Here is a 17,202-nt window from a genome sequence, read left to right as displayed (position 1 = left end):
CAAGATCTTGGTTCCTTTCTTGAACTGGCCACATTCCTTCATGTGTTCCAGAGTTATGGCCCCTTAAAGGTCCAAAATTGGCTATTTTGGCTTTTGCAGCCATATAGAGACTTCATTTATGGTTTTATTTGATAGAAACTTCCAAAATATCTTCAGCAACAATAAATCTTGGATTCCATGACAAATCAGATCCATTCGTAGGTTCCAGAGTTATTTTATATCTGATTAACTCCCCTGATTGTAATCAAAATGGATTTATATCAGTAAGTACTTACAGGACTTATTTGAAATTTCATTATTGTCATTAGTTGGACTGAGCCAATGAGGGTAGATAACTATGGACTGATTTTGTGTCAAATTACCTCCCTTTATTTCAAATTAAAATTGGTATATCTCCGTAACTAATGAAGATACTGATCTGAATTTTCATTTATGTCAACAGATTTATTTGGCAGATCCTTCTTTTTTTAACTTACAATCATTTTTTTTTTTAATTACTTCCCTTTTACGTTACTATAAATAGCTTGTTTTTAGTAACTTTTTTAGCTCATCTGATTTTTTGAAAAAAAATGATGAGTTATTGTCATCACTTGAGCGGTTGTCGGCATCGGCGTCGGCGTCTGCGTCGGCGTTGCCTGGTTAAGTTTTATGTTTAGGTCAGTTTTTCTCCTAAACTATCAAAGCTATTGCTTTGAAACTTGGAATACTTGTTCACCATCATAAGCTGACCCTGTATAGCAAGAAACATAACTCCTTCTTGCTTTTTGCAAGATTTATGGCCCCTTTTGTACTTAGAAAATATCAGATTTCTTGGTTAAGTTTTATGTTTAGGTCAACTTTTCTCCTAAACTATCAAAGCTTTTGCTTTGAAACTTGGAATACTTGTTCACCATCATAAGCAGACCCTGTACATCAAGAAACAGAACTCCATCTTGCTTTTTGCAAGAATTATTGCCCCTTTTGGACTTAGAAAATCAGTTTTCTTGGTTAAGTTTTATGTTTAGGTCAGCTTTTATCCTAAACTATCAAAGCTATTCCTTTAAAACTTGCAACACTTGTTCACCATCATAAGCTGACCCTGTACAGCAAGAAACATAACTCCATCCTGCTTTTTGCAAGATTTATGGCCCCTTTTGGACTTAGAAAATATCAGATTTCTTGGTTAAGTTTTATGTTTAGGTCAACTTTTTCTCTTAAACTATCAAAGCTATTGCTTTAAAACTTGCAACTCTTGTTCACCATCATAAGCTGACCCAGTACAGCAAGCAGCATAACTCCATCTTGCTTTTTGCAATAATTATTGCCCCTTTTGGACTTAGAAAAATCATTTTCTTGGTTGAATATTATGTTTAAGTCAACTTTTCTCATAAACTATCAAAGCTATTGCTTTAAAACTTGCAACAGTTTTTCACCATCATAAGTGGACACTGTACATCAAGAAACATAACTCTATCCTGCTTTTTGCAAGAGTGATGGCCCTTTTTAGACTTAGAAAATCATGGGTAGGACAATATTTCTATTATACAAAAAAAATCAGATGAGCGTCAGCACCCGCAAGGCGGTGCTCTTGTTATTATTGGCTGTAGGGAAAAACCGAGACCACTTTTCTGTGGTACAACATGGATGGTACCTCCAATTTTTAGGTGTATTTTGACATATCTGTACCTTTTAAGAATTTTTTTTCCTTTTTGCTTTAATTTCTTCCCTTTGTTGTTCCTGTCCTTTGGACTTAGATATTTTTTCTGAGGACCTTCTTGTCCTCAAGTGCAATGATAACAGGTGAGCGATATAGGGCCATCATGGCCCTCTTGTTTAAGATTTAATTTGATGGATTGACTCGGCCACAAAATCCAAGAAAATTAGTCCGCATAGAATATTAATGATTTCACAATAATCTGTTCAATACTATTAATTAGTCACTATTGGTATATACAGACCTCTTTTTAGCTCAACTTTTCGAAGAAAAAGTAGAGCTATTGCACTCGCCTCGGCGTCAGTGTCGGCATCGCCGTTGGTTAAAGTTTTTGATGAAGTCAAATATCTCTGTTACTATCGAAGCTATTGACTTGAAACTTAAAATAGTCATTTACTATCAAAGTCTACACCAGGAGAAACAATCCCCATAACTCTGATTGATTTTTGACTGAGTTATGCCCATTTTTTAACTTAGAATGTTATGTTAAACTTTTTGATAACATCAAATACCTTTGTTTCTAACAAAGCTATTGACTTGAAACTTAAAATAGTTATTAACTATCAAAGTCTACACCAGGAGAAACAATCCCCTTAACTCTGCTTTGATTGTTGGCAGAGTTATGCCCCTTTTTAACTTAGAATTTTTGGTAAAAGTTTTTGATTAAGTCAAATATCTCTGTTACTATTAAAGCTATTGACTTGAAACTTAAAATAGTTACTATCAAAGTCTACACTAGAAGAAACAAACCCCATAACTCTGATTTGAATTTTGACATAGTTATGCCCCTTTTAAACTTAGATTTTTTAGTTAAAGCTTTAAAACGTTTTTACTGGCAAAGCTCTAATTCAGAGTCAGGCACTGAGAAACATGTATACACAGTCAAACTTTGTTCACTGGAACTCTAGCTGACTGGCAAAATTTGTTCGAGTTATCAGCAGTTTGAGCCATTGAACAGCTTACATTATACAGGGATTTTGCTGGGACCTGATGATGAGTCTGAGCAAAGGGAGGTGTCCGAATTATCCGAGTTCGAGTGAACGAAATTTGACTGTATATCATGGAAGTCATTGTAGTTGGTTATTTAAACACAAGTAGCTTCTTAAAAAGAGGTGAAATATTGTGGTTTCACTTGCGTAAATTCAGAATGTTGTTCTTGTAGGTTGCAATGCTGAGAAAAACACGACACGAGAATCTGGTATTGTTTATGGGAGCTTGTATGAAACCTCCTCATCTAGCTATAGTAACAAGGTAAATAATGTTTTATCTCTTTGGATGTGAGGCTTGTACATCAGACATGGCTGTTTGAGTTTTCCCTAGTTATGATAACACTTTTTAGGTAATAATAAAGTTGCTTGTATGTAGAAAAGCATGAAAAAATAGTAGCAAAACAGTAATGAATGGTATTAAGTTCGAATTTGTATTAAAAAAAAACAAAAAGAATTCTGTTGGTAATTAATGTTATAATTGAGTATATTATAAATAGTAAAATTTTTGCATTCTTTCAGTTTTCATCTAGTCGGTTCATTTTATGTTGAGGCAGCTCACAGTTCATGTAGTTACATTTACTGTTTATGTTGAGGCAGCTCACAGTTTACGTAGTTATATTTACTGTTTCAGTTTATGCCGAGGCAGGTCACAGTTTACGTAGTTACATTTACTGTTTGAGTTTATGCCAAGGCAGCTCACAGTTTACGTAGTTACATTTACTGTTTCAGTTTATGCCGAGGCAGCCCACTGTTTACGTAGTTACATTTACTGTTACAGTTTATGCCAAGGCAGGTCACAGTTTACGTAGTTACATTTACTGTTTCAGATTATGTCGAGGCAGCCCACTGTTTACGTAGTTACATTTACTGTTACAGTTTATGCCAAGGCAGGTCACAGTTTACGTAGTTACATTTACTGTTTCAGATTATGTCGAGGCAGCCCACTGTTTACGTAGTTACATTTACTGTTACAGTTTATGTCGAGGCAACTCACAATTTACATTTCTACATTTACTGTTTCAGTTTATGTCGAGGCAGCTCACTGTTTACGTTGTTGCATGTAAGAAAAGAGAAGTTTCAAATGAGTAAAAGTATCATTATAGCGCAGCAGGTGTCACAGGTACAGTCATAACTAAATCTTTATTTATACACATGTTAGAATTGGTTTGCTGATAATTGTATCCATTGGTCAAGCTTTCCACTGTCAAGCTTTCTGGTTAGATTTTAGTTCTTCCTGGACAGTACATGTCACTGTTCAAAGGCACCAGATGTCTTCAAGATGATCTATTGTTTTCACAAGTTTTGATGTATATTTTTATATCTGCATGAGACACAACTTAACTGTTAGATAAGGTTTCAAGCAACTTGGTCCCGAAGGTGTACTCAGCAGACCAGTGCATGTCTAAAACTGAGACAGTCATTGGGGAAACTAAAAGTTCCAGCAGTAAACACATAAACAGAAAACTGTGTTATCAATTTTGTGTATGGAAACGCTGTTTAAAATTGATGGAATAGAAGTAGAATCTTCATTTGTGTTGCCATAGTTAATTGAGGCTGGTTACTTGTCCCGACAGATTTATGTTTCCTTACGCTGTGGATCATTAATATTCATTGGGGAATAATTTTCTTGGTTGAGTGAATTTGAGAAATTAAATCCCAACAGATAAGTAAAACTAGTGACAGGCTGAGCTTTTGTGATCGCATTTTGTCCTTCGTTCACAATTTCTTGTGAACACGATAGAGACCACATTTTGCAATCAATTTTAATCAAACTTGCACACAACTTGTATCGGCATAATATCTCGGTTCCTTTCGAAAACTGGCCAGATCCCATCATAGGTTCCAGAGTTATGGCCCCTTAAAGGGCCAAAATTTGCTATTTTGGCTTTTGCAGCCATATAGAGACTTCATTTATGGTTTGTATTGATACAAACTTGCAAAATATCTTCATCAACAATAAATCTTTGATTCCATGATGAATCTGTCAGATCCAATCATAGGTTCCGGAGTTAGGGCCCCCGATTGACCCATGAAAGAGCCAAAATTTGTTAATTTTTACCTTGTGAACACGATAGAAGTGACATTTTATATTTTATTTTAACCACACTTACACACAACTTAAGTCACAATAAGACCTTGGTTCCTTTCGAAAACTGGCAAGATTCCATCATGGGTTCTAAAATTTTCTATTTTGGCCCTTTCAGCCATATAGCAGTTTCATTTATGCTTTGATTTGATACAAACTTGAACAGAATGATTATCTTGATGATCTCTAGGCCTGGATCGAAACTGGGTCATGTCGGGTCAAAAACTAGGTCATCAGGTCAAATCAAAAGCTTGTTAACAACCTAGAGGCCACATTTATGACCCTATCTTCATGAAACTTAATCAGAATGTTTATCTTGATGATTCCTAGGCCAAGTTTGAAACTTGGTCATATGGGGTCAAAAACTAGGTCACCCAGTCAAATCAAAGGAAAGACTTGTTAACACTCTTGAGGCCACATTTATGATCCTATCTTCATGAAACTTGGTCAGAATGTTTATCTTGATGATTCTTGGGCTAAGTTCGAAACTGGGTCATATGGGGTCAAAAACTAGGTCACCTGGTCAAATCCAAGGAAAAGCTTGTTAACATTCTTGTTCATTTGATGTGCATGAAACTTGGTCAGAATGTTTGTCTGCATGAAATATCAGATGGATTTTTATCTGGGTCGTGTAGGGTCAAAAACTAGGTCACCAGGTCAAATCAAAGACTAAGCTTGTTTACACTCAAGAGGCCACGTTTTTTGGTCCAATCTTAATGAAAATTGGTCAGAATATTATTTTGTCTCCATGAAATCACTAGGTGAAACATGTTTACACTGTTATTGTGTGTTACTCAGGTGAGCGACCTAGGGCCATCTTGGCCCTCTTGTTCAAAGTTTGAAATTCGCACCACCATGAATTAGCATGAAATTTTGTATCACTGAAATAAAATAATTTGCAATTTTTGCACTGTGAAAAGAATCACGAATATTAACCTTTAGCCTGCTGTTGGCAAGTGATTCTGCCTTTGTGACCAGTGCAGACCAAGATCAGCCTGTACATCTGTGCTGGCTGATCATGGTCTGCAGTGTTCGCTATTTAGTCAGTAAATTTTCAGTGAACACCCCTTTAAATAATAAATGGTACTGCCCAAATTGAAGAAATTTAACAGGCTAAAGGTTAAACTGAAACGTTTCCCAAAGGAAAACAACTGTTACAAACATTGAATAGACTGTCATCTATCAGATTGCAAAATAAAAGCAAAGTGAAATACCCGGTCTACAATAAATACTTTGAAATCATTCGTTTTCATTGGGGATGATTTTCCACGATCGAGTCTATCTGCAAAATAAAATCCTAATGAACAAGTAAAATTCCCATTCATTTTATCTTCCAAAATTTGAAATCCATGAATTAATACCCCCATTAAGCAGCTGCACTGAACAAAAAAATTGTGCCTACGATATTAAGGGATTTATTTTCTGCATAAGTGTATTAATATGTATTAACGGTTGATATTCTGTTGCTTTTATAGTGAAGATTTTTTGTTTTATTTCAAGCTTTAGATTGAAAATTGCCTTTCTGTTCACAGGGCATGGGATACTTGCATGCTAAAGGCATTGTGCATAAAGATTTGAAGACAAAGAACATCTTCTTTGACAAAGATAAAGTTGTGATCACAGATTTTGGTTTATTCAATGTTACCAAACTCTGTCATGCTAATAGGTGAGTACATACAAATTTTGTGGAATGGGTAATATAATAGGAAGAATCATGATTTTATTTAAGTGTGGGGCCACCATGGCCGGGTGGTTAAGGTCTCTTGACTTCTGACAGATCACTTGCCACTCATCAATGTGGGTTCAAGCCTCACCTGGGCGAAGAATTCTTCATTTGAGGCTGCCATCTAGCTGGCATATGGTAGGTAGGTGGTTCTGCCCGGGTGCTTGCTCGTGATGAAATAATGCCTGAAGGGCCTTCCTCTGCCATGAAAAGCCAAAGAATCACTATATCACCTATAACTGTGCCGGTGTGGTGTAAGCCCCACCCCCTCTTCCCCCCCAAACACCAACCAACCCCAACAAAAAATCATTCTAGTGTAAAATCTTCCTTTTCTCACCCCAGAATGTTCTTAATGAAAGAATGAAAGTAAGTAAAACTAAGTCCTAATCTAGATTATCAGGACGTTTATTGAAAATTATTTAGTCTCCATAAATACATAGGAAGGAACCTTATTAGGTTAAAACAGTGTCATTAAATAACTGTAATACTGTTGAAAAATTATTTTAAAAGTGTTTTAGCAAAGAAATAAACTGGAAATAAAGAAAGTTATTTAGGAGGTGTTTTGAATAATTTAATCTTAAATGACACCGTGCATTACTTTGTTTACTCATGTGCTATAAAAATGTTGTTTCAGACATTCAGATCGCCTACAGATCCCACCAGGTTGGTTGTGTTATCTCTCTCCAGAGATCATCAAGTCCCTGCAGGCGGGGGCAGCCTATGCTAACACTGAACTTCCTTTCTCAGAAATGTCGGACGTTTATGCGTTTGGGTAAGTTTAATTTACAGAAGTAAAAGCCCAGTATTATGTACAATGTAGCTTTCATTCTCTATTTTCACTGTTTATACTTACTTCATCTATATATCACAGTCAGAAATAGAGGTAAACAAATCTGTTTATGTACGGTAATTGTGGTTATGCCACTAAATGTCTTTGACCCATTTTAATATTTCCAAGTTAGGTATAAAACGATACATTATAAACATGTTTATGCTGCAGCAATTAGAGTACAAGTCTATGAATACCATATATTCCTGTACCAATGCCCCCACTCCCTCCCCCCAAGGGCATTACATTTTGCAAAAGTTGGCGGTTTTATCAAGGATGTTAATTATCTGTGTACATTTTGTTAGTATAGATAAGCTATAAATCCAACTTTAGAGTGAACAAATTTTAATAAATACTGCACTATCCCAGTGGCATTTATTAAGAAATGTACAGTAAATGAATTTTAGAGATGCGGAGTGGTTGATCTTAAGGCAGGGTATCAGTTACCTTGTGACAATTTGATGTTAGACATTTTGTTTGAAGTGATTTATCTCTCACTTCAAAGTCATATGGAGAAGTTGTCTGCTACTTGTTTAGAACATGTCAGTACTGCTACAGAATCCATGAACACTGGTTAAGATAATCTTGCATAACTAGAGTACAGCTAAAAATGTTGTTAACCCTGCAAACATACACAAACATGCATTAAATATGAGGATGCCAGGTATAGATAATATATGAAAACACATTTATAGTTGGTAACAGAATGTGTGTTTCTTATCCAGCAGAACTGAGTCTAGATATTATGATTGATATAGTTCATGTAGATATTTTATATATATTTACTTTTTTCAGCACTGTATGGTACGAGTTGTTAAATGGCAACTGGCCGTTTGATCGTCAGCCTCCAGAGAGCATCATATGGCAGGTGGGTCATGGGCTCAAACCATCATTTGGCAGTATTAAAGGATCCAAAGAAGTTAAGGTATGTAATACTAATGTAAAGATTTTATGTTTCTAAATATATCAGAAACTTCAGAAGGCCAAGTAATCATAAAGTGTAGGCAGTTAAAATTTACTCATCAAAACTATAAGTAGTCCTTTTTATGTATATAACCCATCCAAGCATGATAGTATTAGACAGTTATTGAGTCTTTTCATCAGAGGTTATGAAGTGTGCCCTCTAACACTTGTTTTATCTGAAGTCTTGTTTTCTTTGCACACTGGTGATTTTAGCCTTGACCACAGAACCCATCTGGCACCCTCCCCCACCCCATCCCCCATGCCACATATGGCCTTCACACTTCATAGAATGTTTGCCTATGGTCAGTGCATGACCCCCGACATTTTGTAGGTCATAAGGTAGAAAGTCAAGGCCACAACCTACTTGTAATTATCTACGCTTTAGCCTCTAACAGGCTAGTGTTTGGGCATAAAAATTATGTGTTTTACAAACATCTCTTGCTAATACCTGAATTTTTGTTTTAGGACATGTTGCTGGTATGTTGGTCTTTCAATCCGGATGACAGACCCAGTTTTAGTCAGCTGCTGAAGATCATGGAACGGTTACCACGGAAACCATTTACCCGAAGTCCGTCACACCCTATACACCTTCTTTCACGTAGTGCTGACTCACTTCATACATCCTGATATTAAATATCCTGGCAATGGATTAGCCAAAAATCTTTTTATATTTTGAATTAAACATTCTGATTTGTTAAAAGGTTGTTTACTTTAGGTCTCAAGTTTTAGGAACAACTTATTGTAGAATGATATATTACAATTATAAATGGACTCAAGGTCAAGTCAGAATGCCTTACTGCAAACCAAAGTCGTAATCCTCGCTGTTAATGAATTAAGAAACTTCAGTTAAAACTTGATATCTCAAATTTGAAGGGATTGAGCGTTTAACTTTGAGATAACCGAAATAGGGCTTAAAATGCTATTTTCTGTACGTGTTATGAGGACGGGACTTAAAAATGTCTTTAAAATAGCCGGAATTCTGAGATAAGCAAGTTCGAGATATCGACTTTCAACTGTACCTGCAGATCTGGGTCGGTAGTCATCAATGTTTTAAGTTTGAACTTCAAAATGCTCTCTGTTACTTAAGCTGTTATCTAAATTGGCATGGATTGTAAAGAAAAGTAGCATGAATGTAACTTCCAAAGTGACAAACAGCTCAGCAAATTCTTGATACTGTAATGGTATTGACTATAAAGATGGTTGTAGCCAAATGAATAATTTGGGTTATTAACATTTAGACTGCAGGTGGCATGTACTTCTGCCTTTGCGACCAGTGCAGACCAAGATGAACCTGCACATCCGTGCAGGCACATCTTGGTCTACACTGTTCGCTATTCAGTCAGAAAATTTTCAGTTAACACGCCTTCAAACAATAAATGGTACTGCCCATGGCAAACTGAATGATAGACAAGTCCATTTTAGAAATTTAGCAGCAAAGGTTAATTCTGAGGATAAGTTTCAGACTTCAAAAATTGATGATAAAGTTTAGCCATATGGTAGTCCATTTTGAAATAGAATTTGTCTGTTTTCATCTCTCCAAGTTCTACAAGAATTGACAATGTAATGTTTGTATCTTTCTGTGATTCGGCAGTTTAGATTAAGTCAAAGCGGTACGTTATTTGGAACGCTTTGTACAATTACTTTTCAAAACTACTACTATATTTTCAGTTCTACCAGTAAATCTACTCTATTTATTTAAATTATCTTACAGTAACTATATTTTAGGTTTTACTCTATATTATGACACATTGCCGTATTGTCTGGTCGCAAGTATACAGTTATGCCTTAAACACAGTAAGGCTTGAAAAATATGACAATAATTTAGATAGTCCTACCAGATAGTCCTACATTGTTTGGCAGTACTAGATTACATCATTATGGTAAGTATGTGATAGTTTTACTTAACCTTTAGCATGCTAGATGAATTGTCGTCTGCTGGAAATGTCGTCTGCTAAAATTGTAAAGTTCATTCAGTTTGCTCCAAAATTGGAAGAAATATTGTCAGAGTAGCAAACAGCTTGGAACCTGATCAGACGCCGATTTAATCGGCGTCTGATCTGGTTCCAAGCTGTTTGCAAAGGCTGTTAAATTCGCCTGCAGCAGGCTAAGGGTTAATTAATTAAAAAACATGGTAGGAAGTTACTTTTTTGTAGGTGTAAAGAATTTAAAAAAATATACCTATACTAATGGACATTGTCACAAGATTGCAAACACATCTAAATGTTCAAAGAAGTAAATTTAATTGTGAAAAACTGAGGTTTTTTACTGTTTAGCAGAGCATAAGGTAGGTTATGAACGGTTATTTACAACTGAATCAGATTTTAATTTTTGATGACATACTTCTCACAGTGGATGAAAAATCAGCATTGTAACGATGACGTGCATATATACATAAATTCTATGGCCAGTGGGGGGAAAATTGACTAGCATCATTGAGGTATTTAACAAGCATAGAAAACTTGAGTATTTATAATGGGGATGGTATCTATACTTCACTGTAGGAGTTTTTAGTTCACCAAAGCACAAAGTGCTCGAGATGAGCCATTTTGATCACTCATTGTCTGTTTGTCTTCTGTCTGTCAACATTTTTTTCAGACAATATCTCCTCTGAAACCATTAGTAGGAAATTGATGAAACTTGTCTTGGGTGATTTTAGTGGTAAATTTAAAAAATATTGTCAGAAACTGCTGGCACAAATTTGAAAAGAAGAAAAACCTCCAAACATCATCTTTTAAACCACTGGCCCTGCTTGAAAATAATATCACAGAAATTTTCCTTTTGTGACTCTCTACCAAAATTGTTAAAAACCGATTCTGATTTGTCAAAAAAATGGCTGCCAAGAGTTGGTATAGTTTTCTATTTCTGAAAAACTTCCAAAACCTCTGAATAGGCAGGCCAGTTTTTAAAGTTATTTGGCAGAAATGCAATGTGTTAAACTGGTTTAGGTGTGAAACTCTGGTGAGCAGTATAGGGCCATCATAGCCCTCTTGTTTTTCAGTTTAATTTTATGTTGAAAGATAGATGGCTTGAAAACCAATGGCAGTTTTAATAGGGCAAGTCTACATTTTATGTAGTTTCTGAAACTGTTCCTTTAATACTTCTGTGAAGAACTCAGTAAACTAGTTCATTTCCACAAACAATTTACATTTACAAACCATTGAAATATGGCTTATACTTAATGCCTGTTTTTGTCATACATGTCTATGTTTCTGTAACATAGTTTCAACACTTAAGATGCCTTAAGAATATGCCTTCCAAACTTTTGGCTAGAGCAAGAAGTATGGAAAATATTTTTAGTATGATCTTTATGATCTATTTTGGGCATTTGAAATGTGATTGGTTTTATTTGAAATCGCTAGAATGTAATAGCTTGAACTTTAATGAAACCGCTTGAACTACAGTGAAATAACTGGCACTGTAGTAAAATAGCTTGCTCTAGAATGAAATTTTTTGGTGTTACAATGAAATAGCTGGTTCTACCATGATATTGTTGGCACTACAGTGAAATAGTTGGCTCTACAATGAAATAGCTAGCACTACATTGAAATAGCTTGCTTTATGATAAAATAGCTGGCTGTACAATAAAATAGCTGACTGTACATTGAAATTGCTGGTACTACAATAAAATAGTTGGCACTACAATGAAATAGTTGGCACAACATTGAAATAGCTAGCACTACATTGAAAGAGCTGGCTCTACAATAAAATAGCTGACTTGACAATGAAATAGCTGGCACTACATTGAAAATGTGGACAATTCATTTTATGAACAGAAAAATAGTTCTTCTGCAGAATTTCCTATTAGCTTTTTAGGTAAACTTTAACTGGTTTTGAGAAATATTCTTTTTATTTACTGAAAATATTACTGTTTCTCATCTTCAGTTTTTGACACTTGGGCTATGAGCAGAGCCATGGTACATTTCATTTATAATATAGATTTGGTTATTTGTTAACCCTTACCATGCTGGACATGATTGATTCTGCCTTTGCGACCAGTGCAGACCAAGATCAGCCTGCACATCTGTGCAGTCTGATCATGGTCTGCACTGTTCGCTATTCAGTCAGTAAATTTTCAGTGAACACCCCTTCGAATAATAAATGGTATTGCCCATATTGAATGATGGACCAGTCTATTTTAGAAATACAGCAGGGGTTAAAGCCAAAAAAAGAAATGCACAGTGTATGTAAGGTATTTATGAAGTATTCGGACATATTCTATCTATGTTAAACTGGTGTAATACATACCATATCATAATAAATGAAGTATTCCTTTGTCCATATATTAACAAATCTAATTAATATTAACTTTTTTTGTCATATCATGAATATTTATAGAACATGTTATCATGCATATTCATAAAATGTGATCATTTTGTCCTTTGGACGTTAAAATACATCATAACTGTTTTCCTAAGATTTATTGTTTTTATTTGTAGGAATAGAAAGTTTAACTGTTTTTTTTTTTATGTGTTTTTTTTAAGTGATGACTGTTTTTATCTATGTGTTTTTAAGTGTGATATATACATGTTTGTTCTTAGTTTTGATTATGTACATGTAGTTGTTAAAGAGTGTATATAACAGATTTATTTATTATTGAATTGTTTCTGATAAGTGTGGTTTTAATAGCTTACAAGCTTCTTGTTTTAAGGTAAGGAAAAAACTGAAGAAAAAGAAGGCTGGATTAGTGTAAAGTTATAGCAATTTTTCTAATACTTGAGCCGTGCCATGGGAAAACCAACATAGTGGTTTGCGACCAGCATGGATCCAGACCAGCCTGCGCATCTGCGCAGTCTGGTCAGGATCCATGCTGTGCGCTGACGGTTTCTCTAATTGCTATAGGCTTTGAAAGCGAACAGCGTGGATCCTGATCAGACTGTGCGGATGTGCAGGCTGGTCTGGATCCATGCTGGTCGCAAAGCCACTATGTTGGTTTTCTCATGGCGCGGTTCACTTAATCAATCTTCTGGCAGTTTAGAGTTAAAGGTCCTTATTTTTCCTCGAATGAATTAAAACCTGTTTGAAATCACAATGTTGAGTCTTGTTTCCTGTATTTCAACATGTAAACCTGTTTTCAAGTAGTGGACCTGTAACGGCATTCAGCAGTTTCCGTTGGATTCCATATTCTCATCTCCGTGAGCGAGTGGTTAAGGTCACTGACTTAAAATCTCTTGCCCCACACCAAAATGGGTTCGATCGAACCTCACTCGGGGCATTCAGTGCTTCATGTGATCATGAGGAAGTTATCCGGCTGGCTTACAAAAAGCCAGTCGTTTACCCAGGTGCCTGCCCGTGATAAAGTAAAGCACTGAGGGGCACTTAGGGGTCTTCCTCAACAATCAAAGCTGGAAAGTTGCCTTGTGACCTATAATTGTGTTGGTGTGACGTTAAACCCAACAAAAATATATATATATATATATTCTTGTCTGTTATTTAGACATGTTTGGGTGATAAATTTAGTCCATACAAGCAATGGTTTCGGTGGAAAATTCCAAAATCACATTCAAAGAAAAGTAAATGAAACGGAAATTACCATTGTCGTTATGGGTTCTCTACATTAAGCCAACAGTTTTTTACCTTCTTATAAGTTGTGATTTTTGACGGTACCAGCAAACATGCAATAATTTGTAAGTAACGAATGCTGTAGAGAGATAAATTAGATACATTCCAAAGTTACAAGTGCTGATAATTGTGATGTCTTTGTAATGTATACGGTACGTTAATATTCTTACTATAATCAATGTAATAACAAAATATATACAAATATTTACTTCCAAAAAAAAAATGTAATGTTATGAGGCTATAATTAGTATAAGTACGGTAAATCTATGTAATGATTGTCTTTATCAGTTATTTGCTCATTCTCATGTATGTAGGGAAATTGATTACATGTGTTTCACTGAATTTTTGAAATATGAAGAGTAAAAATTATTTTTTTTCGGGGGAGGGGCGGGGGGGCTACTTTTCTTGGATTTCGTTGTTGTTGGTCCACAAAATTTAATTCCAACAAAACAAAACAGTATAAGGAAGATGAATTTTATGTTTGAAGGTCAAATCCTCAAATTTATATCCCATGAAATAGCCATTTTGGTGGAAACACAATTTTAGTCCCATGAAATAAAATGTTTTCACGCTTGAAATTAAATGTTTTCACACGATATTTTTTACTGGCACTTGAATGTGGAAGTGTATTAATTATAAATAATAGGGAATTCTTGTCAAAGATAAACTTCAATAAAATCAAAAGATGTTCTTAAAGTACAACAGGACGTATTCATACCTTAATATTAAATGTTATAGAAATATGTAACTCTCATAGAATTATTTAAATCCTGCTTACATGAACTCTTGTGACCTCAAAATTTTGTGATGATGTCATGATGCAGCATGTGATGTTATGTGGATGAAATGGTTTATAAAATGACCCACACCATGAGAAAACCAACATAGTACGATTGCAACCAGCATGGATCCTTACCAGCCTGCGCATCTGCGCAGTCCGGTCAGAATCCATATTGCTTTCAAAGCCTATTGTAATTAGAGAAAGTGTTAGCGAACAGCATGGATTCTGACCAGACTGTGTGGCTGCTAGGACTGGTTTCAAAGGCACTGTGTGTGTTTTCTCATGGCGTGGCTCAAATGTTTCAGATGACATGAAACTCATTATTGGATCTGGTGTCTACTCTGGAAGAGATATATGTTCTATCTATTTACTACATAAAATCAAATATCAACAGACATTGTTGAGCGATTTGCGAGACACATCTTTTTAGCAATGACATGTTTAAACAGACAAGCCATAGATACATGTGATTTAATAAAACACACTATCCATATGCTTATGAACAATCTTCGAATATATTTTACAAGTTCACATGAATTCATCAAAGGTTTCCAAAACGTGTTCGACTCACCCAGGAAAACCCAATGTCTGGAAACCTGATCCTTTTCCATGTCTTTTATATACAATATGTCAGAGTAACTATTAACACTTGATATAGAACATATCCTCAACACTGAGGTTACTTATCATTATGTAAGTGAAATACCTGTTAAAATAACATAATCATTGTCGTTTTTTTTTTGGTCAGTAGGTCAAAGGTCACAGGGGCTTGAACCTTGTAAAACTATTACATGCAATAACTAAAGAACCAGTTGACCTGTTACTTTGAAACTTGGTAGCATGATTGAGTGAACTGGATAACCCATAAAGTTTTAGGGTTAGTAGGTAAAGGTCATAGTAACCATGTGACTAAAATAGGACAACCCATCATGGAGGGGGTGCATACATGTTTTACAAACAGCTCTCTATTAATTGTAAGCTTTTATGAAAAATAGGTTTAGGAAAAAACAATGTTCTAGTAAGATAAATATATTTAACTTGGAGTCGTTGTTTCAAATAAATTTGACCTGAAGTTGTTTTAACCACAACTCAGTTTTTTCCCTTGCAGAAAGTTAAGCCCTTTTGGTATTCTTTCGTTTAAGTTTTGTATGAGACTCTGGGATAGTCCAGCATCACTGTTGGCATAAAATTTAGGTAACATGCTAATCATTGTCTTTCCCTCAGATCAGCAGTAAAATAGAAGTGTTATTGTATACCTTGCATGGGCAAGTAAAAAGTTATATTTTGTTTTTTTTCTTTTGTTTGTGACAGAACTAGAACTGTAATGTTAAGGATGATATCTATGTATGTTGTTTAAAGGGTGATATGTCTTCTCTCATATCTGTTCCAGCCTTTTTAAAGTATGTTTTGTGCAATATTAAGTCTTATGTATATATATAAAAATAAATGATTATGGAAAATTAAAATTTATCATAAAATTGTAAATTTTAGTTATGTTGTTATTTGATAAAATATATAGCTCAGCTGTGCACTCTGTGCTCATAGTGAGCTTTCAGGAGCATTGGACGTCCATTGATTGTTCGTCCTCCACAATTTGTAGCTCACCTGAGCACAAAGTGCTCAAGGTGAGCTTTTGTGATCGCCCTGTCCATCCGTCCGTCGTCAACAATTTGACTGTTAACACTCTAGAGGTCACAGTTTTGACCCAATCTTAATGAAACTTGATCAGAATGTTACCTTAAATAAAATCTTGGATGAGTTCGATATTGGGTCATCTGGGGTAAAAAAACTAGGTCACCAGATCAGATCAAAGGAAAAGCTTGTTAACACTAGAGGTCACAATTTTGACCCAATCTTAATGAAACTTTGTCAGAATATTACCCTAAATAAAATCTTAGACGATTTGGATATTGGGTCATTTAGGGTCAAAAACCAGGTCACCAGGTCAAATCAAAGGAAAAGCTTGTTAACACTCTAGAGGTCACAATTTTGGCCCAATCTTAATGAGACATGGCCAGAATGTTGCCCTCAATAAAATCTTGGATGAGTTTGATACTAGGTCATCTGGTTTCAAAAACTAGGTCACTGGGTCAAATCAAAGGAAAAGCTTGTTAACACTCTAGAGGTCACAATTTTGAACAATCTTAATGAAACTTGGTCACAATGTTACCCTCAATAAAATTTTGGACAAGTTCGATATCGGGTCATCTGGGGTTAAAAACTAGGTCACCAGGTCAAATCAAAGGAAAAGCTTGTTAACACTAGAGGTCACAATTTTGACCCAATCTTAATGAAACTTTGTCAGAATATTACCCTAAATAAAATCTTAGACGATTTGGATATTGGGTCATTTAGGGTCAAAAACCAGGTCACCAGGTCAAATCAAAGGAAAAGCTTGTTAACACTCTAGAGGTCACAATTTTGGCCCAATCTTAATGAGACATGGCCAGAATGTTGCCCTCAATAAAATCTTGGATGAGTTTGATACTAGGTCATCTGGTTTCAAAAACTAGGTCACTGGGTCAAATCAAAGGAAAAGCTTGTTAACACTCTAGAGGTCACAATTTTGAACAATCTTA

At 35.3% G+C, this 17,202-nt stretch overlaps 1 protein-coding gene across 2 annotated transcripts in view; it reads left to right on the top strand.

Moving 5' to 3' along the window:
• Positions 1-16,108, top strand: part of LOC123534324 (kinase suppressor of Ras 2-like) — a 58,315-nt gene extending 42,207 nt beyond the window's left edge. For both annotated transcript variants that reach the window (XM_053519441.1, XM_053519440.1), the window contains 6 exons: positions 2,856-2,944; positions 3,706-3,802; positions 6,301-6,434; positions 7,126-7,263; positions 8,116-8,245; positions 8,749-16,108. In XM_053519441.1, the coding sequence (XP_053375416.1) occupies positions 2,856-2,944; positions 3,706-3,802; positions 6,301-6,434; positions 7,126-7,263; positions 8,116-8,245; positions 8,749-8,910 (750 nt within the window). In that variant the 3' untranslated portion in view covers positions 8,911-16,108. The remainder of the gene's footprint in view (positions 1-2,855; positions 2,945-3,705; positions 3,803-6,300; positions 6,435-7,125; positions 7,264-8,115; positions 8,246-8,748) is intronic.
• The last annotated feature ends 1,094 nt before the right edge of the window (positions 16,109-17,202 follow it).

Source organism: Mercenaria mercenaria, chromosome 12 (genome assembly GCF_021730395.1).
Source record: "Mercenaria mercenaria strain notata chromosome 12, MADL_Memer_1, whole genome shotgun sequence".
Lineage (NCBI taxonomy): Eukaryota > Metazoa > Mollusca > Bivalvia > Venerida > Veneridae > Mercenaria > Mercenaria mercenaria.
This window is presented reverse-complemented; position numbering and strand designations above follow the sequence as displayed.